This window comes from Barbus barbus, assembly GCF_936440315.1.
Source record: "Barbus barbus genome assembly, chromosome: 41".
Classification (NCBI taxonomy): Eukaryota; Metazoa; Chordata; class Actinopteri; order Cypriniformes; family Cyprinidae; genus Barbus; species Barbus barbus.
The window spans coordinates 21,500,464-21,521,911 of record NC_136719.1 but is presented as its reverse complement, the minus strand read 5'-3'; the positions used below and the strand labels follow the sequence as shown (position 1 = coordinate 21,521,911).

The following is a 21,448-nucleotide window of genomic DNA, read 5'->3' as shown; positions in this document are numbered from 1 at the left end:
CGCGTGTGTATAAACACGCATTTAATTTAATTTAAAAAGTACTATACAGTTGGGCAAAAAAGTATTTAGTCAGCCACCGATTGTGCAAGTAAACGTTTGACCTCTGTCATTGCCAACAAAGGGTATATAACAAAGTATTGAGATTAACTTTTTATTGACCAAATACTTATTTTCCACCATAATTTGCAAATTAATTAATTAAAAATCCTACAATGTGATTTCCTGGATTCTTTCCCCCCATTCTGTCTCTCATAGTTGAAGTGTACCTATGATGAAAATTACAGGCCTCTCTCATCTTTTTAAGTGGGAGAACTTGCACAATTGGTGGCTGACTAAATACTTTTTTGCCCAACTGTATATCCACATTCACACATCCATCCATTTTTTAGTCATCAGCCTCAGAATTAAAAGAAATTCCTGTTTTCTGGAAGATCGGGGAGTGTGTGTAATCAACGTCATCATTTCCTCTAAGTCAACATATCCCTTACATTATGATAAGTGCTGCGCGGCAGCGCAGTTCCTGTTAGCACCATGGTACTTCCTGCATTATTAGTGAAGATCAGATATAAAGTGGGAGAACTTGCACAATTGGTGGCTGACTAAATACTTTTTTGCCCAACTGTCTGTGTGTGTGTGTGTGTGTATATATATATAAAATAAAACAATTACTGTATTACTGCAATGAGAATCACAAAAAAACATCTGGACATATTACAGAAATGGGGCAAATGTGTTTTATTGTATAAAAATAATGTCACAATGGAAAATAACTTAATCCTAAAAATAGACCTAATTTCTTTATGCAAAATAAAAAAAAATTTCCCCTTTTGATTTTGGGGTGAAACGTGACCTTGAACTGTTGCTAAAGACACCCAGAAGTGGTTTATGCAAAAATGTTGGAGATGAATTCACGGAATCGTTTGGCATACTGCTCTGGATGAACCGTAGATATTTCAGCACCAGCCTGAAAGGAAGGAACAGGATGAGTCATGTTTTTATAACCTCCTATAACTCAGAATTAAGCAAATTATACTGGACGAGTGTGCATTAAAACTGTTTTTCCACTCACGCCATGTTTAACGGTCTTCGCAGCGTGGGCAGCTTTCTTCTTAGTGTCGTACTGCGTCAACACGTCAATGAGGCCCATGAAATACACCTCCCTCTGCGGCGCTCCTGGAATCCAACACAAACACACATATCACCTCCTTTCCCGCTTCCATACATGCTAGATGTGTGTGGTTTCCCCTCCATATACTCCACTTCCTCTCCGGTTTACCAGCCAGAACTTACCTGGGGCGCTTTTGACAGCGTATACATCAACGTAAGGGTCAAATTCTCCAGGTCCCAGGGGTTTGATGGAGTTCATGTAACCGGCGATGCCCTCCGGTGACGTGCCGTACGAGCCCACCTGCACGGCCGGAGCAAGGCCGTTCTCAGGATCAGTGTCATCTTCACAGCTGGGCTCCTCGGCCTCCTCTTCCTCCCGCTCGACACGTGCCACGTCATGGATGCCTAGCAACAGGCTGTAGTCCATTATCTTCAGCTTCACCAAGAACTATAAATCACAGGAGCATGAAGAGCAGGGATTTTAGAACCTTGTAAACATCACCATGACATTTTTAAAAAGTATTAAAAGTCTTCACCTCTACATCTCGGTTTAGCTTCTCCATAATCTTCTCTTTCTGCTCTTCTGTCACGTACACCTTCTGCATGTCATTTCTGAAATCCATGTCTTTAAAAGTCGGCAGCTCTTTCACCTGCATTAGAGGAAGCAGAAATTGTCTGAATTGTGTCTTATGTTGCATCAGGTAACTTTGAAAAATCAAAGATCTGGACTGGCGTCCTACCTTCTCTTTGTCACTGGCCTCACGATCTACCAGGGAACCCTGAATAAAACACAGTCTTTTTAAGAGAGTCTTGAGTGTGTTTTTCATTAACTGTATCAGCATCATATGCTCTACCATGATGTATCAGTCCGTGTTGTACATCAGTGCAATCACACCCTCTTGTGGCACACAATCAAAATAGCAACAAACAAGATAGTTAAGGACTGTTTATACCCTGTTTGTTACACTCTGGCCATTCACAATTACTAATAGATACAATTATAATATCAAACATTATAATGATTATTTTATTATGATATACACTGCAGTTAAAAACTCGTGGGTCAGTATGGTTTTGTTTTTAGATTTTAAAGATGCATTTAATATTTATATTTAAAATAAATGCTCATTAACTTCACATTCAAAGAATCCTGAAAAAATGTATCATGATTTCTACAAATATATTAAACAGCACTACTGTTTTCAACACTGATAATATTAATAATAATTGTTTCAGCACCAAATCTGCATATTAGAATCATTAAGATTGATTTTTGAAGGATCATGTGACACTAAAGACTGGAGTAATGGCTGATGAAAATTCAGCTTTGGATCATAGGAATAAATTACATTAAAAAAATAAAAAGCAGCTTTTTTTATTATTTTTCACAATAATACCGTTTTACTGTATTTGCCATCAAATCAATGCAGTCTTGGTGAGCAGAAGACACTTAAATGCATAAATATAAAGCAATATAATATATAAAGAAAATATATAATACTTAATATAATAACATAATAATAATAATATAACATTAGTGATTAATTTTAAACAAACAGCCATTGTTTGTGGTTTGAAAATGTTAACTTAAAGTTAATCATAGAAATTAATCAAACTTCTGTAAACATTTTAATTATAATACAGCAACAACAATTTTTTTTAATGAAATATCAATAATTTTACTGAAATTATTTACTGACAGTTTGAATTGATTCATGTAAATTAATCAGTCATTAACTCTATCCCAACAAGTGTCAATGAAAAAAGATTCTACTATAGTCTTATAAATACAACACCTACTACTACTAATAATATTTTTTTAATTATTATTCTTAAATTTTATACTGTCATAAATATATGATATTGCCTATTCTACAAGATGGAAAAAAACCCTTGTCCTCATTGAATCTCATCCATAAAGCATAGTTTCCATTTCCAGCTTTGAAAGTGCAGCCCAGCACTCAGATCCTCAATAACTGGCACATCTGAGATATTATTCATGAACTACTCATCAATCACGTCCACCTAAATCTCTTAAACCAGGTTTAAGGGGATGTGCCACATGATTTAGTTGCGGTATGCTTATTTCTTGAGAAGTTAATGAGGTGTGCAAAGACAAACATCAGCCATGCTATGAAATATCAGGCACACAGCATCAGTCAAAACAATCCGGAAGAAACCGCATCTCATCTCAGCGGCGAGGAACGCTTCCTACCTTCAGGTCGTATTTCCTGTGGACAACGAGTCTGTGGCTGAACATGTTCCTCATGACGATCAGGTACGTGTCCTCGCTCTCCACCGTAACTCGGTACATGCCCAAAAACTGAGGGAGGAGTGTACTGCCATGACACTTCACTATATGCTTCGAGACACAAAACAAAAAGGAATCATATTCTGTGAGCCTCACCCATAAGTTATCGTTCATTCAATGGCACATAACCAATGAACCAACTTTGAGTATCATATGGTATCCAATACCAAACAAGCCCATGGGCTTAATAAATTAGTTTTTTATTTTTATCCCCTGTCTGCATCACTGCACATCTAGACTAACTTAAAATCAGCAGTGCTGAACTAAAACTGCTTGGATTATGAAAGAAAATGCATGTTAATAGCACGTTAAAGACAAATATTAGCTTAGACTAACATTTAGTAAGAAATTTGTCATTATAGATTCCTGGATACGTGTTAGTGCACCCTCAGGACATGTTGTGAATACAAAGGCAATGCAAATGCAGAAGCACAGTCTCGATTAAGATCTGCTCATTCAGCTACAGTGGAAACTGAGAAACCCACTCACACATACTTATCTCATGGCCATCACAGCACTGTAAACAAGACTCAGGCACTCTACGTTAACCCAATTCTTACAAGAGTGCAAAAACATTACACTTCTAAAAAAAAAATAAAAAAAAAAATAAAAAAAAGATAATATGCTAACAAATACAAGCTCAAAAGTTTGGGGTCAGAAGGATCTTTTAATGTTTTTAAAATAAGTCTCTTATGCTCACCAAGGCTGTGTTAAATACAGTAAAAATAGTAAAGTAATGCACAGCTGGATTTTAACATGATTACACCAGTCTTCAGTGCCACATGATCCTTCAGAAATCATTCTAATATGTTCATTTGCTGCTCAAGAAATATTTCTTATTATCAATGTTTTTTCACAATTCAAGTTCAAAAAAGCATTTGAAAAATCTTTTGTAACTTTATTAAAGGCTTTACGGTCATAATATTTTGCCTCCTTACTGTATAAAAGTTTTTATTTTTATAAATTCAACTGACCCCAATCTTTTGAACTGTAGTGTAGCAGTTATTCGACATAAGGAAGATCACCATTCATGGAGGCCGCTATATTGAAATCCCATGACCTAATATTTCTCTCAGTGGTACCTTATTTTTGGACAATTTTAGCTGTGGCCTAAATGAGCTATTCATGACAAAAACACCTTTGAATATAATACCACACAACTTTATCATGATGCTGTATGCATGCCAACAGGTGTATAAAATCTAAGACTACCACTGTATCGACACCTTTAAATATCCACACAAAACAACAAAAGCTCATTGTCAATCATAAAAAGAGAAATTTACCTATTTTAAGGAAGTGTGAATGTAACATGAAAATGACTTCAGTGAGTGAATAAGTTTGTATAACAGTGTAAAGAGGAAATGAACGACAGTGCGTGCGGATCCCAACTGGGTAATTAAACATAAAAATAGATGGAGTCTGAATTCTTTTGTCTGATCACTTCCCCAACACAAGCAACCTTGTGTAATATGTAAGCTAAAGTGGTATACAATTCAAATTAAAACATACAATGTGTCTATTGTTTGCAACCTTTTGAAGCTTTAACAAATAAGACAGTGCCTCCAAACAATTTAGTTGGCATACTAGTTTGTGGTGGAAAAGTTATGAATTTCAGCAGATGAACAGACTCTCTCTTATATTAAATATTCCATTGAAGGCACATTTGATATGGCTTGAATTAACCGTGAATGTCCTGACCACTATGTTGTGAGATACCTGGTGATACTTGGACAGAATGTTATGCATATCAGCTACTTCTTCACTGGAGATCTGCTTTACTATCAGTGTACGGTCATAGGACGTGAAGAGAAGACCTTCTCCCTGTCCATCGCCTTTCATGGGAGCACTGCGAGCCAGGGACACCTGATGGAAAACATCCATGCATGCACGCACAATTTAGCAGTAATATTATATTGTATCCAAGAACAAAATAAATAAAATACTTTCAATGGATGCAATGCACAAAATGTTTGACTATCAGGTCACCTGATAGTCAAGATCTTCAATTCCAAATCGCTCCCTGAGGTTCCTGAAGACTTGTGGACAGTACTCCTTAAACTTAAAATGGCCGGGAAGATTCTCTCTGTAAGGTACAGAAGGATCATATTAAAACTCCATCAGAATCCTACATTTCACATCCATCTGAAGTCAAAATGCTGCTTTGACGTGGCTGTTCAATTAGCCTACTCTCTTTCACCGTCGTTACAAGAATTCATCTAAATGAAGGCAAGCACGCTCCTGCTTATAAGTTCAAGTTCACATGCAGACACAGCGAGCACAGTGCAATGAAAATCTGTGAAAAATAATGATGTGCTTTTGATAAATACTTGTTGAAGAGATGGTTGTTCACTTTAATTTTGGTGTTGGCTTTGAAGTCGTCTGGGAGCAGCATGACGGGCACTGGAACTTGATTCAAATCATTTATCTGGAAAAACAGAGTGGGGAAAAATACTTTTTGCATCTGTAATGAACTTTGCACTTGCAGATTTTCCATATGCTAACGGTGAATGACTCAATGCTTGTATACACCCTCTTCTAACATGTCATTGCGTGAAGATTTCCCAGTCTCCTAATTATGCAACATGCAAATGATTCATAGCACATAAACTCTCCCTAAAAGCAATTACTTCTCCAGGAACATCCAAAAATCTTAAAGGAATGTTTACATGATTCCTATTGGAATTTCAGACATAATTGAAAACACTATAATCTGCATAATTAGTCGTGGATTTTGACTAAATAGTTGTGCAAGTACCATATAAATGGAAAAAATTATCTCCAAAAGTTATTTTCTTTCCAATAGCTACTCATATGAAATCTGACTCATTTCCCAGACGGCTCTTTTGAACAGTCTCAAAGAACCGCTTAAAACAATAATTCAATGATTCGTTTACCTCGTGACGTTACATCATCATACGGTCCCAGTCGTTCTAGAATTTAATATCAACTAAAACGTTCAATCAAGGCAATATATACACTTACATTATGCTAAAACCGTTTTATTTTCGTACGTATAATATGGGTGATTATTGTAATGCATGTGTCCTACTTCAATTTATTGCATATGCAATTCAAATCACTAAAACAAAGTCGTAGAACCTAAATATGATTTGCAATTAAACAAACCCCAAATAATGGCTAGAATCGGTTGAACTGTTTTAGACCGATTCGTCACAAATCGTGCTTTTTGAACCAATTCTATTTCAAAGATTCGACTCAAAAGAACGATTCGTTCGCAAATCGATAGCAACAGTTGCAAATCCGCCGCGTGCAACCAAACAATGTATCCGGTTTGCGAGCCAAAACCAATATCAACAACCGTACACGCAAATTCGACTATGCATAACGCATTTAAAGGCCTCAAATCCCCAATATACGTGCTTGCAGCTAACTGTTAGCTTATAAAATGGCAGTTGTGTGATGTAGGCAGTTAAGTGAATCATATACCGCCTTACCGAATGATTAACGCCCCACATGAACACGCTGAGCATCGGGTCGCTCGCCCGGAACACTTTCACCTTCTGATGCACGAAATGTTTCTTTTTGGTCTTGGTTTTGGGGGCGAGCATGACCATCGGGCTGGAGGCGCTGCCGGTGTTACCGAGGGACGCCATCATCACGGTCACAGCGGTCTATTTTCCTCTCGGATCCGCCTCCCTCTGCTCCTGCTCCGGTTCCTCTAGCTGACAATCAAAGGTCGATAACAACACAAGCGCTACGCAGAGGGGGCTGTTTTCCGCCGTGTTTGCATGCCCAGATGGACCGATTCTTCATGGAAGTGAACAACACTAGGTTGCTGAAGTGTGGCAGTGATCCAGATGCTCCTCCCACAGAGGAACAGCTCTTGATATATTGTGACAGACTCTCACCTGAGTGTAGTCACGTGGTTAGTGAACGTACAGGTGAGATGAGACCGCGAAAACATCAATACTAACCCGACCATAACTGTAATATTTCGTCTGAGAAGTTCCTGCGGTTGACATTACTGACATGTCCGAACGAACCGTTGTTTTCAGGTGGATCTTTTCAGTGATTCGGTTGAACCGGTTCACGAATTGGTCCTAGCGCGAGCATGAACCGAAGTTACCTTGAATGAAGAAGCGAAAAGCATAGTTTTATCAACATTAATAGGCTACGTTGTATTTAGCCTAATTAAAATATGCGAAAAATATTCAGCCTGAAGATAATTAATTAATTAAGATAATTAGAATCATTTGGTTCTATGAAAAGAACTGCTCGAAAGAACCGATTCGCGGAATTGAGTCGGTCCGTTACCTTAAATTGTGGGGCAAATTTACCTTAACTATAAAAGAGATCTGGGGTGCTTTTCCCAAAAGCATCGTTAGCTAACTATAGTGGTTTACCCCAGAATATCTTTTGGGCCTGTAAAAACTAATGTGTGAAATTAGAGGAATCACTCAGCAACACCCTGGCAACCACCCAAGCCATCCTAGCACTGTCAACTCACATTTTCCTAAAATCTGTGGAAATTAGCAATAATTAGTCTATTTGCCATTGTGCCAGCAATGGCAGTGGTGTGTGGGAAACCGGTTTGAAAATTCATTATTTTTACAAATGGGTTGATGTCTCTGGAGGCGCAGAAATCATAAGGAACTCGTGTTTATTGAGTGACAGTATATCAAATGCATTTTTGAGAAGTAACTAGTTACATGTAACTTTATGTAATTTAATTACAAAATAAATGTAATATGTAATAAAATAATTAAAATGTAATAAACTGTAATCAGTTACATTTAGTCATTTACAGTTACAGTAAATTACAGTTACTGAGAGAAAAAATGTGGAATTAAATTACAGTTACTTATGAAAATGTTAACATCATCTGGGGTTTTTTCCACACATCTACGCACAGATTTAATTTATTTCATAAATTGCAGTGACTTCTCTAAAATGTGAGACACCAATGTTGCAGGAGTTTAGGACACATGCTTATTCTATAACTCTTTCCTATTTGGATTTATGCATATGCTTTATTTTTTAAATGCATTTTTTGTTTTTTCAAGCCATTGTTAGATGCCAGTGTTTCATGTAATAGCTATGCAAATATTTTATTTCAAAAACAGTATCATAGCTATTAAACTATTTCTTGTTATGGTTTTATATATTTAACCTCAGAATGATCTCAAATTAAGTCTGATTTTGTGGTGGCTGTGCTTTAAATTTAAATGAATATAGTCTTAATTAAAGTGATGAAGGATTTCGAAAGTGACAGTAATCAGTGTTGAACCACTGTAAGGTTAACCCTGCCTGGTTTACATGTTTGGAAATGATTAACTGTTGAAAACATTACAAATTTAGAAAGGTAGTCAAAAAGTAATCAAATGTTATCAGTTAAATTGAAATAGTTACACTACTTATTACATTTTAGATACAGTATCTTGTAATCTAATTACATTTCCAAAGTAACCTTCCCAACACTGATCAAATATCAGATCAAATGTGGGTAAAAATACAGTTTATATATGTGGTTATTTCTTCCTCTGTAGATTCTATATTTTGGTTCTCTTGATTTGACACAGCGAATAATATATGCATACAAAAATGTAGCTTACGTTACAGAACTAAGAAATTCTCCAAGTCACCGTGATTCAAAATAGGGCATGATGAAAGCACAGACATATGCTATATTCTGGTATATGTTGTTACCTTGGAAACAAGCATATGGATTGTTGTGTGAGTATACATGTGCATGAATCTGTATTGGCACAAAAGCTCCAGCACTCTAAATATTTAGTCTTTCCTTTATATTCATGAGAACTAGACTGTATAAATAGCATTATATGTAACTACTTGGCTGATATATCAAGATATTATACCCCGCTAAAGCATAAAGTTATTCTTAGTAAGCAAAATCTGCTCTGGGCTTGCAAAAATGCACAGTCACCGTAGCTCAGTATGCACAAGGCAATATTTGTATGTGACATTTGTATGAGCATAAGGCTGTATTTTTGCAGCCAACAGCAGCATCTGCTCTTTCTTGTTGCCTTTTGCTAATTCATCGCTTGTTTTTTTTCTTGTTTTTTTTCAGTTGTGCATGTGCATGGTTTGATAGTATTCATAATTGATCATATTTAATATCATGCATGTGGGTTTCCAAATGAGATCCTGCAAAGAGTCAGTTTATATTAACATATGCTTTTATTTTTCTCTGTATCCGTTTATTTTTTTTATTTTTTTGTATCATAGTTCTTGCACACGTTATATTTTTTTTCCAATGGGCTCCTTTTATAGGGCCCACAACTACTGGCACATATATTGATACAACAAAATCAGTGTGAGGTACATTGATCAGACATTATTTTGTGCACTTCTCCTCAATGCATTTTGGGAATGAGAAAACACAGAGTTCTGAACAAAATACCCAATATTGAAATATTGAAAATTAAGCGATATAGTAACACTTTCCAATACTGAAGGATCAACATAAATAATGACATAAAATAATACAAATTATATATAAAAAAAAACACATGTACAGCAGTAAATACTCTTAAGGGTGTGTTTAAATTGTATTTTTGTTTTTAATCCCTTTTTATGGTGACACCAACGCATGGCGCTCACTCTCTTAGCAAATAAAATAAGCTCTGTTTTGACAATGAAAAAACAGCTGACAATATAAAAATACATGGCATTGTAGTTCATTAAATAAATCAACAATTTATATATATTTTATATATATATAAAATAGCATATTGAAATATATAAAAATATGCCTAACAACTTCTCGAAAAAGGTAACAGCCATCAGCATTCAAGAATATTCCACCTCATGACACAACCAACCACGATAACCTCACTTATGTACAAATAATCCACGATGTGTGTTTGCGGTCAGTGTTGTATAAACGAAAAAGGAGTACTTTCCAAATGTGCACATTATGATAGCATTTAGATGTCGCTTACATGACAATGTGTACGATTCAAAAATATGCAAGTCTTTGAGGAAAAGAATCAAGGAAATTTAGCAATACTCCAGAATAAATTAGACGCAAAGAAATATTACATTTTCATAAGTATAGTTTAGTCAGTGTATCATTGGAGAAGGGGAGAGGGGACGTCACCCCATCTGCTTAATAGTTAAACAGCCCATTGAGAAACAAACATGCGTAGGAGTTGTGGCCAGGAATTAAATACCTCTCTGTAACAGCTGACCTATCCCAACTTAAGCTCATGTGGTGTAGTGGTCATTAATTCTGTGTTCTGATGCAGTTTTTTCGAGTTTATGGCAGTGAACGTGGTCTGGATGTTCTGAGTGAGGGCCCGATCCCATGTGAAGTGGTTTATCCCTGGTGTGTCCTGGTCAGGCAGTGTCTTGCACCAAGCTGAAGTCATCCCCTCTCCCTGTACCCCTCCTCTTCCTCCAGGCTCAGAGCTGTGGGGCCGTCGCTCCCCTCACTCTCCATCACATGGTAAAATTCCATCCTCCCCGGCACGTGATGGCACGGTGTTGCCCATCTCGTCGACGCACCAGCAGTGGCCACGCTGCATACCCTTAGAAGACCGACACTACAAGACAACAGGAGATTGTTCTGGCTTTGGTACGTCGAAGGTTGTCATTCGCAATGCAAAATTGCTCATAATGGTGACCTTCGGATATCAAAACTGCCTCTCTTAGTTCATTTATTGAAGCGTACTTCCACAAGGAAGTATTGCTATTACAAAACCAGAAGAACTAACAATAAGAGTAAACGATGATAAAATAATCCTTTTTGTTATTAAATGTTAATATTACCAAGCCTTTTTACCATATCAGTAAAGCCACTTGAGTCTCGAAAAATACATTTCTGTTTGATATTGATTTAGTTAACCAGTACCTGCTTTTTCCTGTAGAATCCACGAGTGTCACAGTTTGGGATGTAGATGTCACGATCGGACTGGAAAATGGTGAGTTCGAGACCTCGCAAGACAGTGTTGAGCAGCTTACGACATGGAGCCTGGTGAGGAAATGTTGAGAACCAAATGTTGGAATGCCACACGTCATACTTAAGATATATTTGCTTAAGAGGCATTTTGATCATTCCATTTTCTTCTAGCAGTGATTGTTTTGTATAAAGCGCAAGCTAGAGGTACACAAATGAGTTTGGTGTAACAATAGAATATAATAAGTATATTAAATTATATAATTATTATAAAATCATAAGGTTTTCAGGATCTTAAAACTACAGATCCACTTTAATTATTTAGCCACAATCTGGCCTGTCTTTAACATTTAATAATAATTTATATAAAACAATTAATAATGAAGCATAATTAACTCTTTTTCCAAGATTTTGTTTTATCTTGGTCTAATGTTTAGCATTAATTATAGAAGCCAAAAACCAAAAGATAGACTCACCTTGTCTGTTTCATCACTAGTCGAAGGATGTGGCCCTGTGTGAAAAAAATGGACATTAATACTGAATTATGACTCTGCAATTTTGATAAAAAGACATTGAAACCGTTGATTCGACTAAATTAATATGTTTGGCTGTGATTTAAGAGTATATATTGCTTTATTAGGGTGATTTGTTCTGGACAAAACCCACATTTTTAGGGAATAGTTCCTCAAATCATTCTTATAAATTGACAATACAGGCTCTCTTAAGCTGTAATGATCTAAAGTATACAGTAGATGGAGACTGCATGACTACATTTTACCTGCTACGTGAAATGACACTGTAGGAATGTGGGTGACACTGATATACACTCAAGAACACACACGCATACACTACTCTTGCTCTTTATCCCCTCTGTTTCTCCTCTTTATTCTGCTCTGAATAGTTCTGATGTCCATATACATGGCACAGTTGCATAGACTGTCACACAACTACACACACACACATTTATACTCATAAACAACCCTTGCACATTCATCCAAATGGCCATTATTACAAGTGATCTTCATCATGCGTATTTACGACGTGCGAAAGCCTCAAATCACAGAAATGCCTTTACACCCTGCAGGAATTTACAGCCATCACATGCAAACCAGCAGCTATTCCCGGCACTTTATGCACATGTCCTTGGTTCAGTTACAGTTTTGTCATCCTACCAAGCCTCTGATATGGACACTGCAGCGCAGTGGCTTGCCAGCATAGCCGTGGAACCTGAAATGCATCCTCGAGCTATTTCGCTGTGGTACTTAAAGCAGATTAGCCATCGCATTTTCTCACCGCATGCAGCACGGCGAGACGCCGGCGAAGCTATGGCACGGAGGAAGGAAACTCTTACCTGTGGGGCGGGGCCTCTCGGTGGGATTGGTTCTGCTCTGTTTGGCGCAGAAGCCTCTGCCCTGCAGCAGAGCCTGAAGGGGGCTATGTTCACGTGGAGGGGGCACGCAGCGAAGCCCCTTGGCGCAGCTCAGGGTGTAAACCCCGCAGGGCTCCCCCGATGCCAACACGGTGGTGCTGGGCGCCCCGGCCGGGTCCCTGGAGGCCCGGCCCACGCCCGAGGGGTGCCCGTCTTTGCAGATCAGACAGTTTTTGTGGGGGCCCAAGCGACCCGCCAAAGACCAGGATCCACTGTAGATGATCAGCAACAGGACAACGGGCGTCAAGTTGGAAAAGAAAGACATCTTGCGTCCAGGTCTCAGGTTCTCCATGCTCGGTTGTGTCGTACGTGGCTGATGCTATTTCTGGAAGTCTGTTTCTCTTTTCCCTCTCTGTTTCTTTGCTCGCTTTTCAGCTTGGTGAGGCTGCGAGCTGGGAGTCCCCTGCAGTGCCAGAGGATACAAACCGAGAACGAGTGAGAAACGGCAAGCAGCGGCTTTTAAAGATCTGAAAGGCGGTGATAGAGAGCGAGAGGGAGAGAGCACAGTTATGACACCTTCAGGGGCTGGGACTGAGAGACAGAGAGAGAGAGAGAGAGAGAGAGAGAGGGAGAGATAATGTGTAAGGGGGGGTGGAAAGAAAGAGAGAGAGAGAGATAATTTTTCCTTTTAGAAATCATCAAGCACTGCTCCAGCTTTCCCTCACCCATTATTGTATCTGGAAACATTCCTTTGCCCAGGATACTTACTCTGGCTATGATGGTTACTTTTTTTGCATCATCTGTGAAAATGTTAGAGCATTCTAGTAATCTTTGCCATGGTAACAATGAAGGCGAGGGATTCCATTTCTCTGCCGACTACAGTAATTTGCTTATGGGAGAGTTGCACCATTAGCCCTGTTGCTTCTAAGAATGCTAAAAAGATCAGCCACTTCATAGAAGTCAAGCTTTTTTATGTAGCATCGTAGTATTAGTTACTTTTTGAACCTTTTCATGATCTTTCAGTTGCAGAAAAACTACTTATTAAAGTTGAAATTAAACCAAAGTGGTGACGGATCTATTCTTCTGTATTGGGACATTCTTCCGAACATCAAAAAAGACAAAATGTGGAGCAGGGATTTGGTTTGAGTTTGATTGGATGTTGAGATATGGGCAGTCCACTCAAAAATGGATGTAGACGAACGTGAGCTTGGGGTTGGCATTCATCACGGAAGTTACGAATTACCAACCCAAAAATCTGACAAAAAAAATGACACGTATATGGACCAAGCATTCACAATAATATCAACAACATGTTAAATTGTGACGCGAGAAATTTCTTAATCCAAGCCTCTACTTGTTTCAATTGAGAACACTCAATCTCAGCACTATTTATTCACATATAAAACCAAAGCTTTTTAAAAACTAAAGGTATAAATTACAGTCTTTGGGCTCACAGTGTCCTGGACACCAATATTTCAACGATTCATAAAAGATTCCCTGTTTGACATTACACTTTATACATATATATATATGTATATTTTTTTTTTGGGGGGGCAGGCTTTTATGCCTTTTTTTATTAGAAAGGACAGTTGAGAGTAGACAGGAAAGTATTGGGTGGAGAGAGGGGGGCGGGATCAGTAAAGGACCTAGAAACAGGAATCGAACTCGGGTCGCCGTGAGCACAGTTGTGCTATATATCGGTGCACAAACTACTAGGCTATCGGCACCGACCATCTGATATTATTGTATTGAGATAAAGGTTAGGATCATGATTTTTCATACATATATGTTGCTTGCTTATGGGATCTGATAGAATGTTAAGACCCATTGACACGTGACTTCAGACTTAACAACACTCTTAAGAATAAAGGTGTGTCACGATGCCACAGAAAAACAAAAACAAAAACAATAGAAAAAAGTATTTTTTGTCTAAATGGTTCCATAAAGAACCTTTAATATATGAAGAACCTGTCTCACAAAAGGTTCTTTGTGGCAAAGGAGGTTCTTCAGATTATAAAAAGGTAAGAAAGAGATGTTTCTTTAAAGAACCTTTGACTGTATCATTCTTTGTGGAACCAAAAATGGTTCTTCTATGGCATCGCTGTGAAGACCTTTTAAGCACCTTTATTTTTAAGAGTGAAGTGGATTGAACAAGCACCTGAATTGAGAACGTTGCTTTATTATGGAGTGATTCAACCAAGGGTGATTCTGCTACTTAATAGTTTATTTTGGAGAAGGGACCGTGTGGATAACTGGGGCAATGTTTTTGCTGGAATGTACACAAGACGATATATGCCAGCAGCTAATAATGCAATCCATCAGCCTAGTCAACCAGCTAAATCTGATCTCTTTGGAGGACTTCATAAAGTTCAGAGTCGTGTTTTAATGCCGAGGAGTCTCGGAGTGCTTTTGTTGAAGACGATGAAAATTCCCTACAGTGGCCAAGGGTTTTATACCAAGATTTATACCAACTATTTTTACCATCGGGATGCACCAAGCAGATGTGTCTGATGGGGTCTCTTACATGCAAAAGTCTGCTTTCAGGTCACACCCAGCTGAAGGGGTCCCATAAGGACAGAGTGGTGTTTATTTGTTGTTGTCGTGAAGTGGGATGAAAGTTTAGATGTCAAAGATGGGCTGGTATGAGTGCAGAAGGCTAACAGGATTTAGATGATTATGTTACGATATTGACACGTGTGGTCATAGTTCTCTTTAACACAAACATGTTTGCCTTCCGAGTCTCGGTTTGTGCCGCAGAATAGATCTGTTTATCGGTTATGAATACCATTGAACAATCCTGATTTGATAGGGCAGGCCTACTATAGCTATTTAACTTCTGGAAACCACAAAATGTTGGAGTGTTCCTTGTTTGGGGAGAAGTCGGCTGGCTGATGTTCTCTTATTAGAGTTGATTAGTCTTGGCAAAGACCACAAAAATCACCTGCTGTCTGACATTCCCATCCATGCCACAGCACGACCCCGTTCTCTGTTTCCACATGTTCTGGCTGGAGAATGTTCCAAGAAGCATGCCAAACCGATGGGGTCTCTCTGTTTCCAGATTCACCAGATTACATGGTTTTCCTCCTCATCTCTGTCTACAAGTTAGAGTTCGATGGTTCCGTCTCTTATGTTTCTATTTAAACTTTTCTGCTTCCATTTGTCAGCAGTTTCACATTGTAACTTACACCAAAAATAAGATGTATGCATCATTCTGTCTTTCAGATGTTACGGCCCATACGCTTACAGTACATTTAACTCCTGCCGTTATTCTGAATCACCGCTATAAGGGGATTTCAGATTGTGCCAAATGTTCTGTAACCCACTTTTCAGCTGTGTGAGGTAATATAATGCCAGACAGTTTTAATAGACTGAAAATATGTCCTCAGAGTAAATGATAAATGAAAATAGTTGTGTCAACACTTTTGTTAATAATGTAAGTATTTGTCACTTCATTAAATGGAATACTTGATTCTGTTTGAAATTATGTATAACTGACCACTCATGCTGGATGGATCTGTCTCTCTTTAATCTTTACAAGTAATGCAAGTGAATACTTTATATAATTTTTTTAAATGCATGTTGTCACTTAAATATAGCCAACATTTTATTTTAAATATAAAACGCATGCTTCTAGGATGATAACGTATTATATATTTTATCAATAAAATGGGACCCAACTCTGTGTGTGTGTGTGTGTGTGTACATAACGTCTTGAAAAAAAAAAGTATATACTTTGTTTTATTCATGCTATGTAGTATGCAAAACTGAAACGAAAACCCCTGCGACTCGCTGCTAAGTCTCTCATTGGTCAACCGCCTGTCAATCAACTCTGTGACGCCTTTGATTGGTGCGCTGCATTCATTCCTCGACTGACGCCATCCAGGAAGAGCCACTCTCACTTCTGCGAAGTTTATCAGGTAGCTTAGCTAATGGAGTCGATAGGCAGAAGTAAACATAAGTGGCCTTAGAATGTTATAACCTCTTACCCACTGATGTACATAAGGTACGTACGTAACGACATAATATTTAGATACGTTACACTGTAAGTTAGTCATTTAGCGGTTGTGTAATTTTTGTGTTTTATTTCGAGAACGTTAACTTAGGCCTCAAAGCTAATAATTTGTTAGCAATGCAAGGTGATTAGCAGTGATTGAAACTAACCTGCTAGTACGAGCTATTGCATCTGTTACTTAATAATTATTTCACTTCTGTGTCAAATGTGATACAAACTTTCCTTTAAACACACAAACATTATTTAAATAGTGCGCTGTCATAACAGAAGTTAGATCATTTATTGTTGACACTATATATAGCGTTGATGTAACTTAGTGTTTACATAGCCAGATGCTTTTGTCTGGACTTCTATCTGTCCAACTTTTTATGAGAAACAAATAACATCTGAACTGTTGCTAAATGCTGTAGTAGGTGATTGACATGATAATGATAATCTGTCATATCCTGGGTGTATGAATGATATCTGAAACGTATCAATTGAGGCCTTCTCGTAGATAACTCGTTATAGTAGTGTCATTTATTGCATGTGTGTATAGCCCAAATATGACAGCAAGGCCCTGTGATCATGTAAAATGTTTTGTAAACGACTGATATTGGGAAACTTTGTACAGTTGACTCAAGATTATGAAGTATTTAGTGCTAAGTGATGTTCATCTTTGGTGTAGGTGGGGAGATAAATATGCATCCCATTTCTGAACCATTGCACACTTTAGCAGGGGATCCTTTATGTCAGCGGAGAACCCAATACGTTAAATATTTGCTTAGCATCCACTGAGATTTTAAATAATATTTCAATAATTCAACACATGTACATGGTTTATTTTATGACAGTCACGTGAATAGCAAGTAAACTTAATCTTTGATTTTTAATTACTTGTGTATGGGGCTGCACGACTTGGACAGAAATTATATTGTAATTATTTTCTCATATTGTGATGATTTCAGTGATAAAGTTTAACAGAGTAAGATGGACTTTAAATAAACTCAAACCTCATTTTAGTTCATTACATTCACACTGGTGTTTAGGAACCCAACAAAATAGAATATAATAATGTTGAGCTTGGTAATAATTTAATATATACTATTGCTAGTTTTAACTGTAATTATAACAAGCAAAGCTTGAATTTACTGACAAGCTACGCAATATCGCGTTCATAATCATACATTTACATTTATGCATTTAGCAGACGCTTTTATCCAAAGCGACTTACATTGCATTCAAATTACAGTTTTTACAATTTATCAGCTCTTGCTTTCCCTGAGAATCGAACCCATGACCTTGGCGTTGCTAGCGCCATGCTCTACTATTTGAGCTACAGTTTATGAATGCGATATTGTGTAGGTTGTCAGTGAACTACGGCTCATTAAATGCCGCTCCATCTGAAAGCAGGTGATGGAGATTTACTACTAATCACGGAACCAGAATAGATGCATGTGATCATCGCGTTCGATATATCGCCCAGCCATACCCTCAAGCTTTTATTATGGAAAAATACTGTTGAACGGTTTTAAACTTTTATCCACAAAAATGCTGCGATTATATGAATAAATTGAATGTAGCACGCTTCGTGTTACAAAATGCATGTTAAGCTCTGCTTGCGCTTGCGATCTTGATTCAAACACCCACGCGATCTTATTCCTGAATGACAATGATTCAGCTATGTCTGTTAAGACTGTTTCACATCGCGAGTGTCAGTGGAGCATGAGAGATGTTGATGAATCAGAGGGTCGACCATCATCACGCTTCCGGTGTGAACGCTGTCAGACAAAACACGCTGCTCACGCTCCACTGCATTCGTGCATGCTGCTGCTGATCCAGAAAGAGCAACACAAACAGGCTTTTCAACCACATATCATTATTTCTGTGTTACAACTTCCAGACATTTAATAACAGAAGTACCGGGATAAAACTTTATAGTTTGGGTGTAAACACTTATTGTCTACAGTAGCAATTAAAACGAAAGTCACTTGTATTGTAACGCTTATCATCTTCCGCCAGGAGGTGGTGACAACCCGTTTAAAAATGTATTTGATTGAATCATTCATTCAGGAGATTCCAATAGTGAAACAAGTCTTTATGAAGTGAAACACTGACTTTTTTTTTTAATTTTGTTCAAATGAATATATATATATTTTAAAAGACTTAAGCAATGAACATTTTGTCAGAACAACTAGTAAATTACGTTATTTTGTGAGAGAATTGTGATCTCCAATTTATATTAAAAAACAAATTGTGATTCTCAATTTATTCAGAATCGTGCAGCTCTAGTTTACATGTTGTTTATTACTGCATATAATTAATTAAAATAGAAGTTTAATTTCATAAAGTATAAGTTGTTTTCAAAATGCACCTATATTTTTTGCATTTTGTGTTTTTCAGTTGAATAAAAGACTATTTTTCCCTATATATTTCATCATTGAGGATTTTTTTTTTCTAAAAATCTTGTCTCGTTCTCGTGAACCCAGTCTCGTGTCTCGTCTCGTCTCGTGGGATAAGTGTCTCGTCACACCCCTATTAAGCTCACAGCATATACAGAGATGGAGTTTGTGAGAATCAGAAGTGAATATGAACCGATTTGATAACACAAATTTCCAAGATATGTATGTTGCAATTTCAGTTTCATTTCAATTAATTGTGCAGCTCCATTTGTTCATTTTAATTTTACATTCAGTATAATTGCTAATTTTCATCTTCTCATGAACTCCTCTTTGGGAAACCCTGCACTAGTAGTTAAAACACTAAAGCATGATGTGGCACGATTAGAAAATGACTAAAAGATTTGTCCACAGTACGTTATGGCAGTTTGTGAACTGCAAGTCTATCATTGCTTCTACTACTTACTTCTTGTGTCTTGAATGAGTTGCGAATCTCAGATGCTCAGTCCAAAACCTTTAAACCTTACAGCATCTGTTTTCCACTCCACAGACCTATGAGATGGATGATATCAATTTACACTACAGATTCCTGAACTGGCGGCGCAGGATCAGAGAAATCAGGGAAGTCCGTGCTGTTCGTTATCAAGAGAGATACAAACGAATGTTGAAGAATGGAGAAACGCTAAGGTGGGTTTGCCCAGCGAGTGACCTTCGTTCTGTTCTTTTTCCAATGTCTTTGGAAATCAGCCCCTGGCCTGTGTTGACCCCCCTAGTTTGTATGGAAAATTTCTGCACTGCTTTTCATTTATCGTTATTTATTTGTATATTTTGAATTGCACAACCATCCACCCCCATCGATATCCGTGAGCGTAAAGCGTTGTGAGTGCGTGTATTTGAGCCACTAAAGACGTATTCAGCCTTGACTCGCTTGACCTCACTGATTGAAACAATTATAATTTCAGAGAACGTCAGTGGCTACTTGTTTTTATTTGATCAGAATAAGGATGAAAAGCAAACTCCATCCATCGGAAAAATAAATAGGCCTTGCACATGTGATGTTGTAATTAATCTTTTTTTTAAAATACGAAGTCTCCAGCATTTTCAGAATGAATTTTAATCGGTTTGTTTGTTTTTGTCCAGTTTTAGAATTCAAAGAGTGCAAAAAATGTGTTCGCTAACTTCAAAGGAATAGTTCACTCAAAAATATTGTAAATATCTATGTTGCTCTGGAAGATTCTTATACTTACCAAGGCTGCAGAATGTTTTTGTTTGAATATATTTCAAGATGTTGTTTATTCCTGTGATGCAAAGCTAAATTTTCAGCATCATTACTCCAGTCTTTAGCGTCACATGATTCTTCAGAAATCATTTTAATATGCTGGTTTGCTGCTCGAGAAAGTTATTGTTATCAATGTTGAAAATAGTTGTTTCTGAATATTTCTATGGAAACGGTGATACATTTTCCAGGATTTTTTGATGTATAGAAAGTTCAAAAGAACTGTGCTGAAAATCTGTGCTGAATAAAAGTTCATTTCAAAAGAAAAAGACCATCCCCAAACTTTTGAAGGGTAGTGTAGCTCTCTCTCTCTCTCTCTCTATATATATATGTCTGTGTGTTTGTGTAGATATTTTATTATTATTTAATTAATTTTGGAACAATATGCTTAGCTGAACTACTCCTTTACATAGCATTTTGCTCTACATTTTATGTTGTCTTTAGTTCAAGTAGTATTATTGAAGATCAGTAGCATTGACAGCTGTGACAACTTGATCTTTCTGAATTACTTCTGGCTTGAATCCTTAGAAAATGAACTGCTGTTTGGTCTCCAAAAGTAGCTCTCACCCATATCATTGTGAAACATGTAGAAACACAACTGAATGTGATTTCAACAGCTTGTCCACACATCACTGGACATTTTAATAATGTACCTATAGCAACAGTGCTCTGGTTATTAGAGATTAAGCTTTTTATTACTTCCCTGCTGTAGTTACCAAGGGAACTCTGATGAAGTTGGCTGCTACGTGGCTCCACGCCCCTTATCAAAGGGAAACTGTTACTTCGAGGTAAGCAGCACACCTATGTTGTCAGGTTGCTAAAAACATTAGAATCATTTCAACACCCTTTCTATTGCCTTTGTTAGGAAATCCAGTCACCTTATTAGTAATAAAGTTACTAATAACTTTATGTAACTGTATGCACACCGATATCAAGTCAAGTGATTTCAGCTAGTTTAACCTAGGGTGATTTTGTAGCTTTCCTATATTGTATGCCTCAGTTTTTAATTTGACAAATGTTTGTCTTGCATCTTGTCTTTGACTATCATTCATTTCACAGCAGTTTGAACTAATCAGCATACCATGTCATTTTTTTGGAAAGAAAATGAGCTTT

At 37.4% G+C, this 21,448-nt stretch overlaps 3 protein-coding genes across 5 annotated transcripts in view; 1 reads left to right on the top strand and 2 right to left on the bottom strand.

Annotated features, from left to right (window-relative positions):
- Positions 1 to 707: 707 nt before the first annotated feature.
- On the bottom strand, positions 708 to 7,439 carry LOC306860888 (phosphatidylinositol 5-phosphate 4-kinase type-2 gamma-like). Of its 2 annotated transcripts, XM_079402892.1 has the most exons (10): positions 6,877 to 7,439; positions 5,749 to 5,846; positions 5,408 to 5,504; positions 5,138 to 5,284; positions 3,323 to 3,469; positions 1,848 to 1,886; positions 1,644 to 1,757; positions 1,291 to 1,555; positions 1,070 to 1,173; positions 708 to 964 (listed from the first exon to the last, which is right to left on the bottom strand). In XM_079402892.1, exons 1-10 carry the CDS (start codon positions 7,036 to 7,038, stop codon positions 884 to 886), a joined length of 1,254 nt encoding a protein of 417 aa, XP_079259018.1. In that variant the 5' UTR covers positions 7,039 to 7,439; the 3' UTR covers positions 708 to 883. The 2 variants fall into 2 exon arrangements, with proteins under 2 accessions (XP_079259018.1, XP_079259017.1); XM_079402891.1 differs by having other exon boundaries at positions 720 to 964; positions 1,644 to 1,886; positions 6,877 to 7,246.
- Positions 7,440 to 10,833: 3,394 nt separating this feature from the next.
- On the bottom strand, positions 10,834 to 13,021 carry LOC306860903 (insulin-like growth factor-binding protein 6; the record flags this gene model as incomplete). The annotated part of the gene is made up of 4 exons (XM_079402916.1): positions 10,834 to 10,947; positions 11,256 to 11,375; positions 11,777 to 11,811; positions 12,652 to 13,021. 4 exons carry the CDS (start codon positions 13,019 to 13,021, stop codon positions 10,834 to 10,836), a joined length of 639 nt encoding a protein of 212 aa, XP_079259042.1.
- A 3,515-nt stretch (positions 13,022 to 16,536) lies between these two features.
- The window catches only part of LOC306860889 (SPRY domain-containing protein 3-like), a 46,923-nt gene continuing 42,011 nt past the window's right edge, over positions 16,537 to 21,448 (top strand). Inside the window, exons 1-3 of one of the 2 annotated variants that reach the window (XM_079402893.1) lie at positions 16,539 to 16,672; positions 19,610 to 19,746; positions 21,048 to 21,123. In XM_079402893.1, the coding sequence (XP_079259019.1) occupies positions 19,619 to 19,746; positions 21,048 to 21,123 (204 nt within the window). In that variant the 5' untranslated portion in view covers positions 16,539 to 16,672; positions 19,610 to 19,618. Of the gene's footprint in view, positions 16,673 to 19,609; positions 19,747 to 21,047; positions 21,124 to 21,448 lie in introns of both variants that reach the window. The other variant, XM_079402894.1, reaches the window with a different exon arrangement.

Excerpts from the sequence above, each read along its gene's own strand:
- LOC306860888 (XM_079402891.1), bottom strand. The coding sequence starts at position 7,038 with ATGATGGCGTCCCTCGGTAACACCGGCAGCGCCTCCAGCCCGATGGTC. Across the intron at positions 1,887-3,322 it reads ACAGGAAATACGACCTGAAG|GGTTCCCTGGTAGATCGTGA; the intron begins GTAGGAAGCGTT and ends TGTTTTATTCAG. Across the intron at positions 1,174-1,290 it reads CGCTGTCAAAAGCGCCCCAG|GAGCGCCGCAGAGGGAGGTG; the intron begins GTAAGTTCTGGC and ends GTTGGATTCCAG.